At 40.7% G+C, this 14,473-nt stretch overlaps 1 protein-coding gene across 1 annotated transcript in view; it reads right to left on the bottom strand.

Annotated features, from left to right (window-relative positions):
• Positions 1-14,473, bottom strand: part of COL28A1 (collagen type XXVIII alpha 1 chain) — a 182,053-nt gene that overhangs the window by 153,975 nt on the left and 13,605 nt on the right. Inside the window, exons 5-8 of the mRNA XM_027540086.1 lie at positions 13,820-13,876; positions 12,089-12,142; positions 9,350-9,391; positions 5,304-5,330 (exon numbers count right to left, since the gene is read on the bottom strand). Of these exons, the coding sequence (XP_027395887.1) occupies positions 5,304-5,330; positions 9,350-9,391; positions 12,089-12,142; positions 13,820-13,876 (180 nt within the window). The remainder of the gene's footprint in view (positions 1-5,303; positions 5,331-9,349; positions 9,392-12,088; positions 12,143-13,819; positions 13,877-14,473) is intronic.

Here is a 14,473-nt window from a genome sequence, read left to right as displayed (position 1 = left end):
AAGTGTACAAGATAGTGACTCAACGTTTTTATAGATTCCACACCATCCAAAGTTATTCTAAAATATTGCCTATAGTCTCTGTGACTTATTTATTTTATAACTGGCAGTTTGTACCTCCTAATCCCCTTCACTTTGACCTTATTTTATACCTGAGGAAACTGAAGCTCAATAAGATAACTTCACTCCATCACTGAGCTAGTAAAGAAGAGTCAAGGTCTGAAACCAGGTCTACTCAGACTCAGAGACCCTGTTCTTTCCACAACACCACATGCTCTGGCCTGAGCACCAACTTTGATCAGTTAGTAGCGTTTGCCTAGAAATCCATGAGGAAAAGGTTCTGACTTGACAGAGAAGGGAGCCACAATGAATGAGCAAGGTCTACACTGAGAGAGAGAGTCAGGGGTGGTGGCAAGCATGCTGTGTGTTTTCCATCACCTCAGCCTCCTGCCTTTCCCGGAATATTAATGGGGGAAAAAATTAACATTTAAATGATGCTTTACTGTTTATTATTAGTGTTATTTTACAGACATTATCTCAGTTAATCTGACATCGATGTAAATCATTTAAATCACTGATGTAAATCTTTAATCATTTAATAATGTAAATCATGTCTGAGGTAGATAGTATTAGCCCAGTTTCACAGAATGAACATTTGTGATTTAAATGTAACTTGCTCAGATAGAATGAGAACTGGGGCCTCTGAATACTAATCCATTATATCAGACTTCTAAGACTTTTAATAATTAGAATTTAAAGGTAACAAAGTCAATTAGAAAAACAACTAAAGTTAGAATTTTCAAAGTGTGTTCATGTATATATTTATTTATTCTGAGCCTCCAGGCAATTCATGTTTTTAAGAGAAGGCAGTTCTGTTGGGGAGGTTAAATGATTTACATCAATGTCCATGCCAGCCAATGACTTAATCCAGTGCCGTCACTACGAGTTTCTGTTTCTGCTGCTGTTTTATTATCTCTGTGCTGCTCTAGAGCATGCGTCTTGAACCGCTAATACACAATGACATAAGCAACTTATGCTAGCATGAACGTCACTGCCCTGCTTCCTTCATTAAGGAAATCTTGCTATGAAAAATGTCAGCTAAGCTAAACAGGACGTTTAGTGATACAGTGGAGTTATACTCTGCTGCAAGCTTCAGCTCAACACAAAATAGCAACAGTTTGCAGGTTGACAGCCAACCTGCCGACCACACTTTGCTCTAAGAAGGGAAATGATAATTGTGACCACCAATTATGGATGCAGAGTGTGTGCCAAAATGTCTTGATGTTATTGCTAATCCCCACAACAGCCTTGCATGGCATGTATGTCTCCATTCATCACAAGAAAAATGAGGCTCAGACAGATTAAGCAACTTGTTGATGACCACAGTCTTGAGTCTGTTAGACACCCAAGTCCGTGTTCTTCCTCAGCCACCCAGAGCTGCACAGGGCATGCTGCCATGGTCTGCAAGTTACTCTTCACTAACCTGACACCTCTGCCTGGGGTCCTGCCTGGTATATTGCTGGCATCTGCAGCAGGCAAGAGGGAGGTACAATTTTTAGATCCAACTATGCCTCTATTCAGAAGCAATCTGTCCTCTCTCCCCTTCATATTGTGAGTCAGCCCAACCCAGGAAAAACTGAGCTTTCCCTGAAAACAAGCTGAACATTTATTTCTCAGTGCAAATGGAAAATCACTCTTGAAGAATCAATTAGAAAGCAATTAATTTATTGTTGTGGAGTAAAATGAGTGGAATTAAATATGAATGGAAATAAAATGAGCCAACCACCAAAATATAAAACAGAAAAGTACTGTAAATACGCTCAAAATTCTTTTGGCTAAAAACTCACTTTCCATTTGTCCAGACAGATTTGTTAGCTATAGGGTCCTGAGAGGCAGCATTGGTTTGGGGGTCGATTCCCATCAATGAAAATACTGTACTCATGTTATTTGCCTCTGCAAAGGCATTTTCTTCTTTGGTGGGCTCAGTAATCCCTGTGGAATGGTCACAGTTACAAAGTTCCTGAGAGCAAGCACTTCAGAAAATTCTGAACAGATTAGCTCTGTTCCCAGCCTCCAATTTCTGATGCTACTTCTCCTGGTGAAATTCTGGCTTGAATGTGGATAGTTCAGGGTCCTTTCACTCTGACATCTTGTGTTTTCCAAACAAGGCACCCTCCAGTAAACTTATTATTCTCCAGAAGTTTAAGTGAATCTTTTAAATATATATATATACAGAGAGTTTCCTGGTGTTGATAATTAACAAATTGTATAAATCAAGATGGCGCCATGGAGAATTTTCTTTGGCTCTATATATTTAGGACAATTTAGTTAGTGTTGCTCACTCAGTCATGTCTGACTCTTTCTGACCCCATGAACTGTAACCTGCCAGGTTCCTCTGTCCATGGGATTCTCCAGGCGTGAATACTGGAGTGGGTTGCCAGTTCCTATTCCAGGGGATCTTCCCAACCCAGGTATCCAACCCACATTTCTTGCACCTCCTGCATTGGCAGACAGGTTCTTTACCATCTGAGCCACCAGGGAAGCCCATTTAGCGCAATTATTTACAGTCATGAAACTTTCTTAACTTTCCCATACTTTGATTTGTTCCCTGTCTCTTTATAATAGAACCATATATTTATAGACCAGCTAATAATTTACAGTACATTTTCACATCCATTATTCTATTTCACTTTCCAATCACCCTGTAAATTGTTTAGTCATAAGCCATGCCTGACTCTTTTGAGACCCCACGGACTGTAGCCTACCAGACTCCTCTGTCCATGGGGTTTCCCAGGCAATAATAGTAGAGCAGGTTGCCATGTCCTTCTCCAGGGGATCTTCCTGACTCAGGAATCGAACCCACATCCCCTGCATGGGCAGGTGGATATTTTTTACCACTGAACCACCGAGAAAGCCTGATAAATTAGGGAGGCCTGCATTGATCCAGTTCTATACAGATGAAAAAAACAGGCATTCTAAGATATTGAGTTGTTCATGTTCTTATGGCCAAGTACAGAATCATGGCATTTCTTACACTCTTCCCCTTTAAGGCCTAACATTTCCAGTTTAGGAATGTATTTATTTGCTTGTATGTAGGTTTAACTCTAATGTTTACAAGGGCCCTGGGGCAAGAGTACAAGCAGAGGCCCACATACCATGTATCTAAGTAGCTGAAAGTTACAAGTCAAGCTAATAAACTAGTACTGTTCTAACTTCCTTTCTTGGCAAATGAACCTACAAAAGGAGTAAAAAGTTAAAGGAGTTTTGGAATTCCTCAGAGGTCCACGTGGGAGACCTTTGCCCACGACCTACAGCCCAACTCCCACTGCACTTCCCATCTCCAGCCCCTTCCACAGCAAAAGAAGCTATGAGTGTGTGTCTGTGAAGGTGCCCGAAGCAGCATAACAAAGCCCCCTCCATGGGCCCTCCTGTCCCAGCAAAGCTTCCACTTGGTTTCCCTCAGGGCTAGGAAGACGATGGACATGGGGAAGAGGTTTGTGTGAGCCTTTGAAGCGGGCTCAGGCCATTTGGCAGGGCCTTCTAGGGTGTTTGTTACCCAGAGTATGATCCAGGAGGAGGGGGCATGGGCCTCTCACCCTGCAGACTCCTGGCTCCCTCACGAGTGAGGAGGTTGGAGGGGACCCAGAACAGGACCCTGTAACGCAGGCCTTGGACTTCCCTGGTGACTCAGATGGTAAAGAATCTGCCTGCAATGTGGGCATCCAGGTTCGATCCTTGGATCGGCAAGATCCCCTGGCTACCCACTCTAGTATCCTTGCCCGGAGAATTCCTTGGACAAAGGAGCCTGGTGGGCTGTAGTCATGGAGTCGCAGAGAGTCAGACACGACTGAGCGGCTAACACTTTCACTTGCTCAGGTCTGAGGGTTTTAAGACAGAATGAATGATAGCGACATGTTCTGATTTTAAATAGCTTATCTGACAAGGTGAGCATATAATAATAGCACCATAAACTTAGGAATGAACAACTGCTGCTGCTGCTAAGTCGCTTCAGTCGTGTCTGACTCTGTGCGATCCCATAGATGGCAGCCCATCAGGCTCCCCCATCCCTGGGATTTTCCAGGCAAGAGTACTGGAGTGGGGTGCCATTGCCTTCTCCAATGAACAACTGAACACTCTCAAAGATTTCTGAACTCCAGTCTAACACATTCATTTCTTTTGAATCAGTTTGATGTCATAATTAGGAGATCCAACCAGTCCATTCTGAAGGAGATCAGCCCTGGGATTTCTTTGGAAGGAATGATGCTAAAGCTGAAACTCCAGTACTTTGGCTACCTCATGCGAAGAGTTGACTCATTGGAAAAGACTCTGATGCTGGGAGGGATTGGGGGCAGGAGGAGAAGGGGACGACAGAGGATGAGATGGCTGGATGGCATCACTGACTCGATGGACAAGAGTTTGGGTGAACTCTCGGAGTTGGTTCTGGACAGGGAGGCCTGGCGTGCTGCGATTCATGGGGTCTCAAAAAGTTGGACACGACTGAGCGACTGAATTGAACTGAACTGAACTGATGTCATAATTTGTAATTTCCAAATAATCATAAAATAATAACTCATAACCTTTGTCAAATTCACTTCTCCTGCAAGCTTTACCTAGATGATTGACTAAATGAAATAAGTAGTTCTTTACTGCTTAAGCAGGATGATCCATCCTCTTTCCCCCAGTAGACAGTCTTATGTCTATGTTTCATAGGGAGCTAAGTGCCAAGGGACTAGCCTAATTGTAGTATTGCTGTATCCTCTTGTACATAGAAACTTTTGGGCTGGATACTTGTGATGCATGGCTGTAAAAGTCAGGATTCTCTATTGAAAACAATTCATATTTGCAGGGCTAAGAGAGACTGGATTCTGATCTCAGGAATCTTGGGCCACCTTCCATTCTTTATAGCATATACCCATATCTTAAGTTCTATTATTATTTTATGTTAACAGAGTTAAAAATGTAATTAGGAATTTGAGAATCCAGACTTCCAAAAATAAGGGAAAATATCTTTTATTAAGTATAGAAATGAGCTTCCCTAGTAGCACAGACAATAAAGTATCTGCCTGTAATACAGGAGTCCTGGGTTCAATGCCTGGGTTGGGAAGATCCCCTTGAGAAGGAAATGGCAACCCATTCCAGTATTCTTGCCTGGAGAATCCCATGGACAGAGGAGCCTGGTGGGCTACAGTTCATGGGGTCGCAAAGAGTCCAACATGACTAAGCAACTAACACACATACATGAATATATAAATACAGTTATGCTTCTGTTTTTCTTTATGAAATTTTATTTGTTGTTACCAACTTACCTTCTCACCCTTGTACCCAGGGATTCCCTAATTAAAAAAGAAAGTAGAATACGATATTAGAAGGCATAGTTGGAGGAAGTATCTGATATTTTTCATTTATAAAGTATAACAAAGCACATTTGTACAGTCTTGGAAAGTAAGACCAGGTAAAGATAAGCTCGTTCACTTATCTTTGCTCTTAGGGAATGTGTATATAGTAGAGGGAAGAAAAGAACCTATGTTTCCTTTTATTATAGTCTATTCTTAGTTCCACATATTTTTTTCAAACCCAATTTCTTACCCTTTCGGCCAGAGCTAAAGGAGAGACTGTACACTGAGACTCACTGTAGCAGGGACAACCTGTAACAGCCCTTTCAAAATTGTCCTATTGACGTTTGAACTATGAACTCTCACAGCTGAGGGTGTTCCATGGAGACTGTTAGAGAAATTGGCTTTGGAAACGAGCTGAGATAATGACCTTTAAAATACCCGTAAATATTTATATCCATTCAGGTCCTCCTTTCAAATTCAGTCTCGAATATAGAGCATCACGGAAATGAATGGTTCCTTTGTCAACCCTGGTGAGACAGTGGCCTTTAAGTTACTATATTTTATCCCGCACTAAATAAGAGGCCGGCGATTCTGCAGCTCTTGTGTGTCAGTCTTGGAAACCCTGCACAGCCTTCTCTGTTGTGTCACTGCCCACAGTCCTTTAAGTAACACGACACTGAATTTTAACCTGATTGGGAAATTACCAGCTTTAAGCAACACCAAGTCTTTAATTGGATCGAGTGTCTTTTTCACACAACTATAGTTTCCAAGTATAAAAATAGAATTACAAGGCATATTTTTAAGTGAGCTGGAGAAACCAGTGGAATAAACAAGATGTAAGTGTAGTTACGTGTGAGTCAGAGTACAAAATTTTGTTGTGTAGGACTTTTTTACAAAAGATAAAAAGGAAAACTTTAGGAAACAAATAATACTTCTCTCCAAATGTGCAGTCACTGAGAAATTGAAGAGTAAAACTAGTAAAATGAAGGAAATGTTATGGTACAATTTAATCCATGTTGGAAACGCTTATTCACGTAAATGGTTTAAGGTTTAGTATAGTGCTTAAAGTTAAAGGCCATAGTTAAACTGGTGTTCTTTATAAAAACAATTCATGTCTGCAGCACTAAAAAAAAGCTGGACTTCCCATCTCAGGAATCTTGGACTTCCCATCTCAGGAACCTTCTAACCCACCATCATATTTAAAATCCTGTCATCATTTTATGTTCAGAGAGGTGAGATTGTATTTAGGAAGGAGCCAATACAGTTTACAAAAATAAAGGAATATTATTTTTTATAGTATAACTTTTTTCCTGTTTTATTTTCTTGTTTTTTTTGTTTGTTTGTTTTCTTTTTAGTTTTTTCCCTGAAATCCCTGGTTTTACTTGCTAGTTTTAAAATACTCAAATTTAAGGCAGTCAACGCTGTGCTCATTGGTCTCTGCAAAATTTGTTTCTGACTTTCCTATTTCTATTAATGGTACCATCGTGTTTCAAATCAGACAGAAATCAAAAGTTTATTATCATCTTGTCTCTCTACTTGCCCCTTCCATGCTTTTAATCCAACCAATTAAAATTCTCCAACAGCTTCCAGGACACTTAGTTTCATACAGAGGTTATTGTTTTTTGGTAATTACACCTATGTGTATAATCAATGTTGTTTTGGTTTTTTTTGGCCACAGCATAGGAACTTTTCTTGGCCAGGGATTGAACCCATGCCTCATGCAATGGAAGCGCAGAGTTTCCACCCCTGGACCTTCAGGTGGGCCCCAGGGCCCTTAGTTACAAATCAAGGCCCATGTGATCCAGCCCCTGCCTACCTCACAGCCTCATCTCCTACCCCCGACTCTCCCTCAAGCTCTGGCTCTCTTGCCATTTCCTGGGCCCCCCAAGCTTCTTCCGTCTCAGTGCCTCTGTACCTACTGCTCTTTCTGCCTAGGAGCGCATGTGACCTTGTTTGCATTTTCATCACTGACTCGATGGACGTGAGTTTGAGCACGCCCTGGGAGTTGGTGATGGACAGGGAGGCCTGGTGTGCTGCAGTCCATGTGGTCACAAAGAGTCAGACGTGACTAAGTGACTGAACTGAACCTTCTCACTGACTGGAATTCTTATTCACTGATTCACCTATTGATCGCCTCCTGCTGCGTGAACACTTCATGAAGCATGATCTCTCTACCTTGCTCACCTCCATTTCCCCCTCACCCAGTATAGGGCCCAGCACATAGCAAGCGCTCAGTAAATCTTGCTGAACAGCTGAGGTAGAGTTAGTCACCACATCCCTGCATTTCTGCACCTTCGTGGTTCTCACAGTGTTCCCCTCCTTTCTGTTTTGTCGTCACCGTAGCTCAGTTCTGTCCAATATAACGTGAGCCACATATGTCATTTTCAGTTCCTTCATAGCCACTTCAAAAATGTAAGAATTAACAGGTGAAATTACTTTTTAATAATATGTTTTATGTCTCCTAACAGGTCAAAATTCTGTCATTTTAACACATGATCAATATTAAAAAATTATCAGTGAGATATTTTCTGTTTTTTTTTTGATACTGAGTCATCAAAATTCAGTGTGCAGTTCGTTCCTCCAGCACACCTCCCCTCCGGCTTGCCTGTCTTGACCACCAGTTGAGCACACATGGCCGGAGACTCACATTGGCCAGAGCAGCTCTAGCTAATTACTGTCCCTGTTACTTCTCATGCAGCCTGTAGCAACAAACCTCTTCAAAGTAAACGTTCTGCTTATCCCCACTTCAGTTTTGCTTTCAGAGCCAGGCCCAATTAATCTTCTAAAACCACAGCTCTGGGGCTGTGTGCCTCATCTAAATCTCACGGGGAGTCCATCACCCAGCAAAGCCCAGCCTTCCAGGCATCAGGGGCCACCCACTCGGCCCCTCAGGCTGTGTCTGCCAGCACTCCTATTGAGGCCCCATTTCGCCATTCCTCACTCACTGCCCTCCCCCTGGTTGCTGCTCACAGCGCTCTCCAGCTGCAATGCCTACCCCTCCACCTCCCGGTCTGTCTTGATCTGACCTGGTCCTTCCCTCTTAACTCGTGAGGGCTCGTCCCATAGAACCCACCCTGACAGCTCTGGTCTTCTCTGAATGCCCATTTATACATAATATTTGACACATGAAATTTTTACAATGTTTACATTCTGCTTCATATTATAGCTGTTTTACCTCTCCTCTGAGATAATGGATTTTCCTGAAAATAAGTACTTTGTCTTAATTTTATTTTCACTAACAGTATGTTTTATACATAGAACATACCTAAAATAAAGTCTTTCCTGAATGAATAACACAAATTTCTGAAGGAATTTCCATTGAGCTTATCAAGCTTTCTATCAAATTTCCCATGACATTGATTACAAATGCCAAGAGAAGTGTTTTTTAAACCTCTGGGTCTGAGTCCTGGGCTTTTTCATCCAAGGAGATAAGCTGAGAGAGAAACATAATACAGCTTCCTTTTAAGTTCCTGTATACCTCTCTGCTATTTGCTACACCACTGCAGTTCTCCAGGAAAATGCAAAAGAAGAAATGTAGAGTAATTATTTCTCAGTCGTTCAGTCTCTGACATCATCTAATTTTAAGGACGATAAATCAACTAGAATGATCTCTTCTTTTGCCTGTAAAATTGGATTTACAAAACCATAGTTGGGATGATGTAATTCTTAGGCTCCCCGGATCTTTAAATTAATCTTTTTATTTTTTATAAAAAGCACAAGAAGCAAAGCAAAATATTTTTCTCATTGGAGCCTTTCACAAATCTCAACTTGAGCATCAAGGGGCGTCATGTGGTGGAGCACTCTGTCCCATCCTCACTCCTTTTGGACAGAGTACTTTCTCCTCACATTGCAGCTTCTGAGATCATAATCTGTCTGATTGCCTGTCTGAGCCATCCAGAGCACAGGTAGACATAAATCATTTTTGCACTTGCCCTGCAGGGGTCAAAATGATCCATTACCGAATCTTCACATCCTGGGATTACTTTCTTAGGAAGGCGTTTCAGTCATGTACATACCCGTGGGCCTCTTTCTCCAGGTTCCCCTTTTTGAGCATCACCCTGTGACAAGAAAAAATTCAGTCAAAATTCCACCGCCCTGCAGAGCAAGTGATTGCTCAATAAAATGCACTCTTCAGAATTCCCAGATTAATAGGTCAACCCAATGGGGAAAGTATCTTTGACCTTGACCACTGACTGACATTCTCCCCATGCAGTCTAGGGAAGAAAACAGCGGTTCAGATAGCCTTTGCCCTTTGAAGTGAAGCCAGACGTACAGGGTACAGAATGCAGGTATGTTTTCACAGCTTGGGCCGAGATTCGCATGCTAGTTTAACAACACGGCCGTTGTTCTCAAATAGACCATTGTACCCTCTCTTGGAGCCAGGCACTCTGGCTTTTCTCCAAGGGGCTTTGGAATATTTTCCAAAATGTCCTGAAGAGTGATTGCTTGATTTCAGCAAGACTTAGGAAAATATATTATGTGGCACACAATTACAAGCCAAATAAATGAAATAGTCACAAAGACTTACAACAGGTATTTAACAAAACAAAAAAGAAGACGTGATGGCATTAATTCAGATCCGTAGAAAGTGGGAGAGTGTAGGGGTGTGAGTGTGTGTGTGTGTGTGTTATAAAGCCACCCAAGAATACTTTATGTTCCCTCTCTTTGGCAAGCAGGCAATTGGCAAAAATGCTCTCATGCATCTACCTTATTATATGTTCCATTAACGCCCTAAACCTATTCTCAGAAATGGAGTTACTGGGATTAAAATTTTGAACATTTGAATGCTTCTTACGTAGTCCCTAATTGATTCCCAAAATGTTTGCGTTTGTGCCGTTACCCTCGCAATGAAGAAGAAAGTAGTTTCATCACCATATTGCTAGTTATTATTGTTTTAATTATATGTTAGTTACTTTAAGAAACTTTTTAAAATTTAAAATACGAAAAAAAACAATATGAACTAGATATGAACTATGTGAATTTCCCTCCACCCCCCACCTCCAAAACACCCCAAGAGCCTTGGAGTCCAAAGTTTCTAAAATGTGAATAATTAGTATTAAAGGGCACCTCATTGTCAGTCTTTAAATTTCATCCATTACCCAGTGAAATTAGACATTTTTCTATTTCTTTATTCCCTGGATTTATTTCCTCTCTTGAAAACTGTTCGTGTCCTTTGACCATTTAATTATTCATTTCTCACCTATTTTATAAAGTCGTTATGCGTTACAGCAGGGATTCCCAGGTGGTGCTTGTGGTAAAGAATCCTCCTGCCAATGCAGGAGACTAAGAGACATGGGTTCGATTCCTGGGTCAGGAAGATCCCCTAGAGAAGGAAATGACAACCCACTCCAGTATTCTTGCCTGGAGAATCCCATGAACAGAGGAGCCTGGTGGGCTGCAGTTCACAGGGTCATAAAGAGTCAGACACACCTGAAGTGACTTAGGACATCAGACGGATGCATTGTAGCAATTACATCAATGTCCATTGTATTGGACATAAACATTTCCGTACAGGTCTTCCTCTTTATTTTAATTATTGTTTTTCATTGAATACAATTTTTCTTTAAATTTTCACCTGGTTACATTTGCTAATCTGTCTCCTATGATTCCTTCTGTTCTCTTGAAAGACCATCCCAACAATGATATAATTTTTTAAATCAAAGATTTTCTTTTTTGGATGGCACACAAAGAAAAGAATTAAGGAATTCATAAAGGAGTTTTAATTCTTAAAACTCAAGTGCCAACAGCAATGTGTTTTGGAATATGTATTAGTGATTCATGAAACATTGTAGTACTCAATTTAGACCACCATTATTTAAGAATCCCACTGCTGGGCACACACACTGAGGAAACCAGAAGGGAAAGAGACACGTGTACCCCAATGTTCATTGCAGCACTGTTTATAATAGCCAGGTCATGGAAGCAACCTAGATGTCCATCAGCAGATGAATGGATAAGAAAGCTGTGGTACATATACACAATGGAGTATTACTCAGCCATTTAAAAGAATACATTTGAATCAGTTCTAATGAGATGGATGAAACTGGAACCTATTATACAGAGTGAAGTAAGCCAGAAAGAAAAACACCAATACAGTATACTAACACATATATATGGAATTTAGAAAGATGGTAACAATAACCCTGTGTACAAGACAGCAAAAGAGACACTGATGTATAGAACAGTCTTATGGACTCTGTGGGAGAGGGAGAGGGTGGGGAGATTTGGGAGAATGGCATTGAAACATGTATAATATCATGTATGAAACGAGTTGCCAGTCCAGGTTCGATGCACGATACTGGATGCTTGGGGCTGGTGCACTGGGAACACCCAGAGGGAGGGTATGGGGAGAGAGGAGGGAGGAGGGTTCAGGATGGGGAACACAGGTATACCTGTGGCGGATTCATTTCGATATTTGGCAAAACTAATACAATATTGTAAAGTTTAAAAATAAAATAAAATTTTAAAAAAAATTAAAAATTAAAAAAAAAGAATGAGTTTCTCTTTATTCAACTCCCTAGGTTTCCTGAATTTATTGACTGAAATGGCCATATGCTTCTCTGAATTTGTAAATATAAGTTTATACAAGCCAGACAGATAATGCAGGAGGCAAACAGCCTGTATTCTTCACAGGAATCATCAGAATTTTTTTGGCATTGGCATAAAGTACAATGTTTTGTTTCCTCAATTTTTGTTCTTTAAGTAGAACTAGAAGGAGATACATTGGTTTAAAGAAAAGCTGTTTAGTCATTTACCGGGTTTCCTTTTGGTCCTCGCTCACCTTTGATACCTGGGTTTCCATGTGTACCCTGAAGGCAAAGGGGAAAAAGATTATGTGCAATAGACAGTCTATTAGTTTCCTACACCTTACAGTAATTTCTTATCAGCTTCATCCCATAAAATAAGAGAGGATTATAAAAAACAAAACTTTGCCTACCAAGCAGAGATTCAACTCTGCTTTCCCATACTACACACCAGGAAGATGACAGTCTCGAACAGGCAGATTCTCTAGAGTTGCTAAAAAAAATAATAATGTCTCTCTCTCCCTGATATCCAAGGGAGAGTTTCAAAAGATAGGATGAGAGTTCTTCAGTTTTGTTCCAGAAAGGCATTTTATTTTCCTATTCTCAAATCACCAAAAATCTCACTCTTCTGTGAACTGGTTTTGGGAATATTCAATAAATGCTAAATGACATAGTTCTATGGCTGTGCACTGACAGGGCACAGTCTAGAGGGTTCCAAAGAGTCAGACACAGCTGAGTGACTATGCATACATGTACACATATGGCTATTACTATGAAAACATGGTACAGTAGTCTCTTCCAACAATAGAGCGACTGAAATTGTCAGATTAGCTTAGCAATAGTTAAGTCTTCTGTTTATTCTAAAACATAATTGAATATCCCAAGCAAACCTTTCCTGCCCATTTCTTGGTGTAACAAGTATAATCTAAGACTGCACAGAAGGAGAAGTTAAACCTCTGCTCTGACCAAAATCAGATTCTACTGACTGCCACATTTTCGTGTGATATATCTAGTGTGTATTTTGAAGAAAAAAATTAAGACATTCTCTCTTTCTGATGCCTTGATTGGTAGAATGATTTGAAAATGTATAGGTTTTGGACCCAGGACTCAGAAGAAAATGCGTCCGAGTCTAAGAAATTCACTGTGCCCATTTCCCTCCTTGCCCCCAAATGCAAGCATCAGTTCAAAAACATTATTCATGCATTTTTGTGAAACGTTTCCTCTGGGCTCTTGACCTCTAGGGTTTGAAATCACAGAAGAAAATGAAAAACTGAAGGAGCGCCATGGAGGTGTCTAAAAGCATGTGTTAGAGGAGTCTAGCATCTCCAGTCCTTGTGATGTCGTTTCCAGCACCTTCCCAGAATAGACATGGCACCTGCCAGGTATTAGGGCAGAACGTAAGGGAAGCACGCACGTCTTCGGGGATTATCATTTCAAGTGCTGAACCATGTTAGCAAATCCTGCCATTTATCTCCGGTTGCCACGTGGTGTCTTCCATTTCACACAATTCACTAAAATCCAGAGCTCCCTAACAGGCTTCCTCCCCACTAGGCATTTTTGGGGTTGCACTTGGTTCTGGAGCAGTCACTTGTTTGTAGTTGGAAGTAGGATGAAGCTTTGCCTAGCTCACCGAGGACCTATATGAACCCTTTCCCTATATTTTCACTTCAGTACTGAGAAATTCTAGCTCCAATTGTCGCAGCAGAAGAGATGCTGAAATATCCTTTGTGGGAAGAACATCTGATTTTAAGGCAAATCTGCCCTCAGTTCAGGTCAGTAAAATCCCAAGCTAATTTCTTAGGACAGAATGTATCCCTTTAGGAATAAAAGAAAGACACAACATTTCCGTTTTTGCTGCAATTTGCTTTTCAACAGCACAAAGTAGCCCAGTGTTTTCAGAATAGAGTATCATGGCTAGGACTTCCTGAGCTGACCCTAAGTTCAAAGCAGAAGTATACTCACCGGAGACCCTGGATCGCCGGGATCCCCCTTCTCACATTCACAAATCTTGCGCTCACACTAAATCAACAATGAAACACAATGTTAACACACGGTGAAATATAGCGTATTAAATCTCATTCAACACATAACGAAATGGAGCGCTCCCTTGAAGAAACTTTACCTTGAAAATTTATGGAGCTTTTGCTCTCCCTGTAAAATTCTTCTAAGAAAACTCTGAGCTAGGAAGAGCCAGCTAATAAAGTATTAAATGTTGGCATGGTTAAATAAAATAGATCTCCATTAAAAATGGGTGTATTAATATATAACATCTACTCATCAGTTAAAATGAGAAAACAAACATTTTCAGTGGACTTTTGGAATTTCTGCTGTTTTTCTTCTATATAACACATCCAGGCTCAATAATATACAAATATCAAATACTGCTTTACTCAACATAGGAAAAATTTTGATTTAAACTGTATTTTATTAATTCTGAAATACATCTTTTTTCTTGTTTTCACATCTTTGAAATCAAAAGAAGTATTCTGTGACTCAGGCTTGACCAGGGTGAAATTGGTGTTTTCTGCACATGCCCTTCCGCTCTTCCAGAATGAGATGGAAGAAAACTCTCAAGGCACAACCAGAGCACTTGAAGAAATGCTGTGTCACCTATAC

The sequence above is a fragment of the Bos indicus x Bos taurus genome, chromosome 4 (assembly GCF_003369695.1).
Source record: "Bos indicus x Bos taurus breed Angus x Brahman F1 hybrid chromosome 4, Bos_hybrid_MaternalHap_v2.0, whole genome shotgun sequence".
Classification (NCBI taxonomy): domain Eukaryota; kingdom Metazoa; phylum Chordata; class Mammalia; order Artiodactyla; family Bovidae; genus Bos; species Bos indicus x Bos taurus.
Note: the sequence above shows the minus strand (reverse complement) of the source record. Positions and strands in the feature narration are given on the sequence as shown.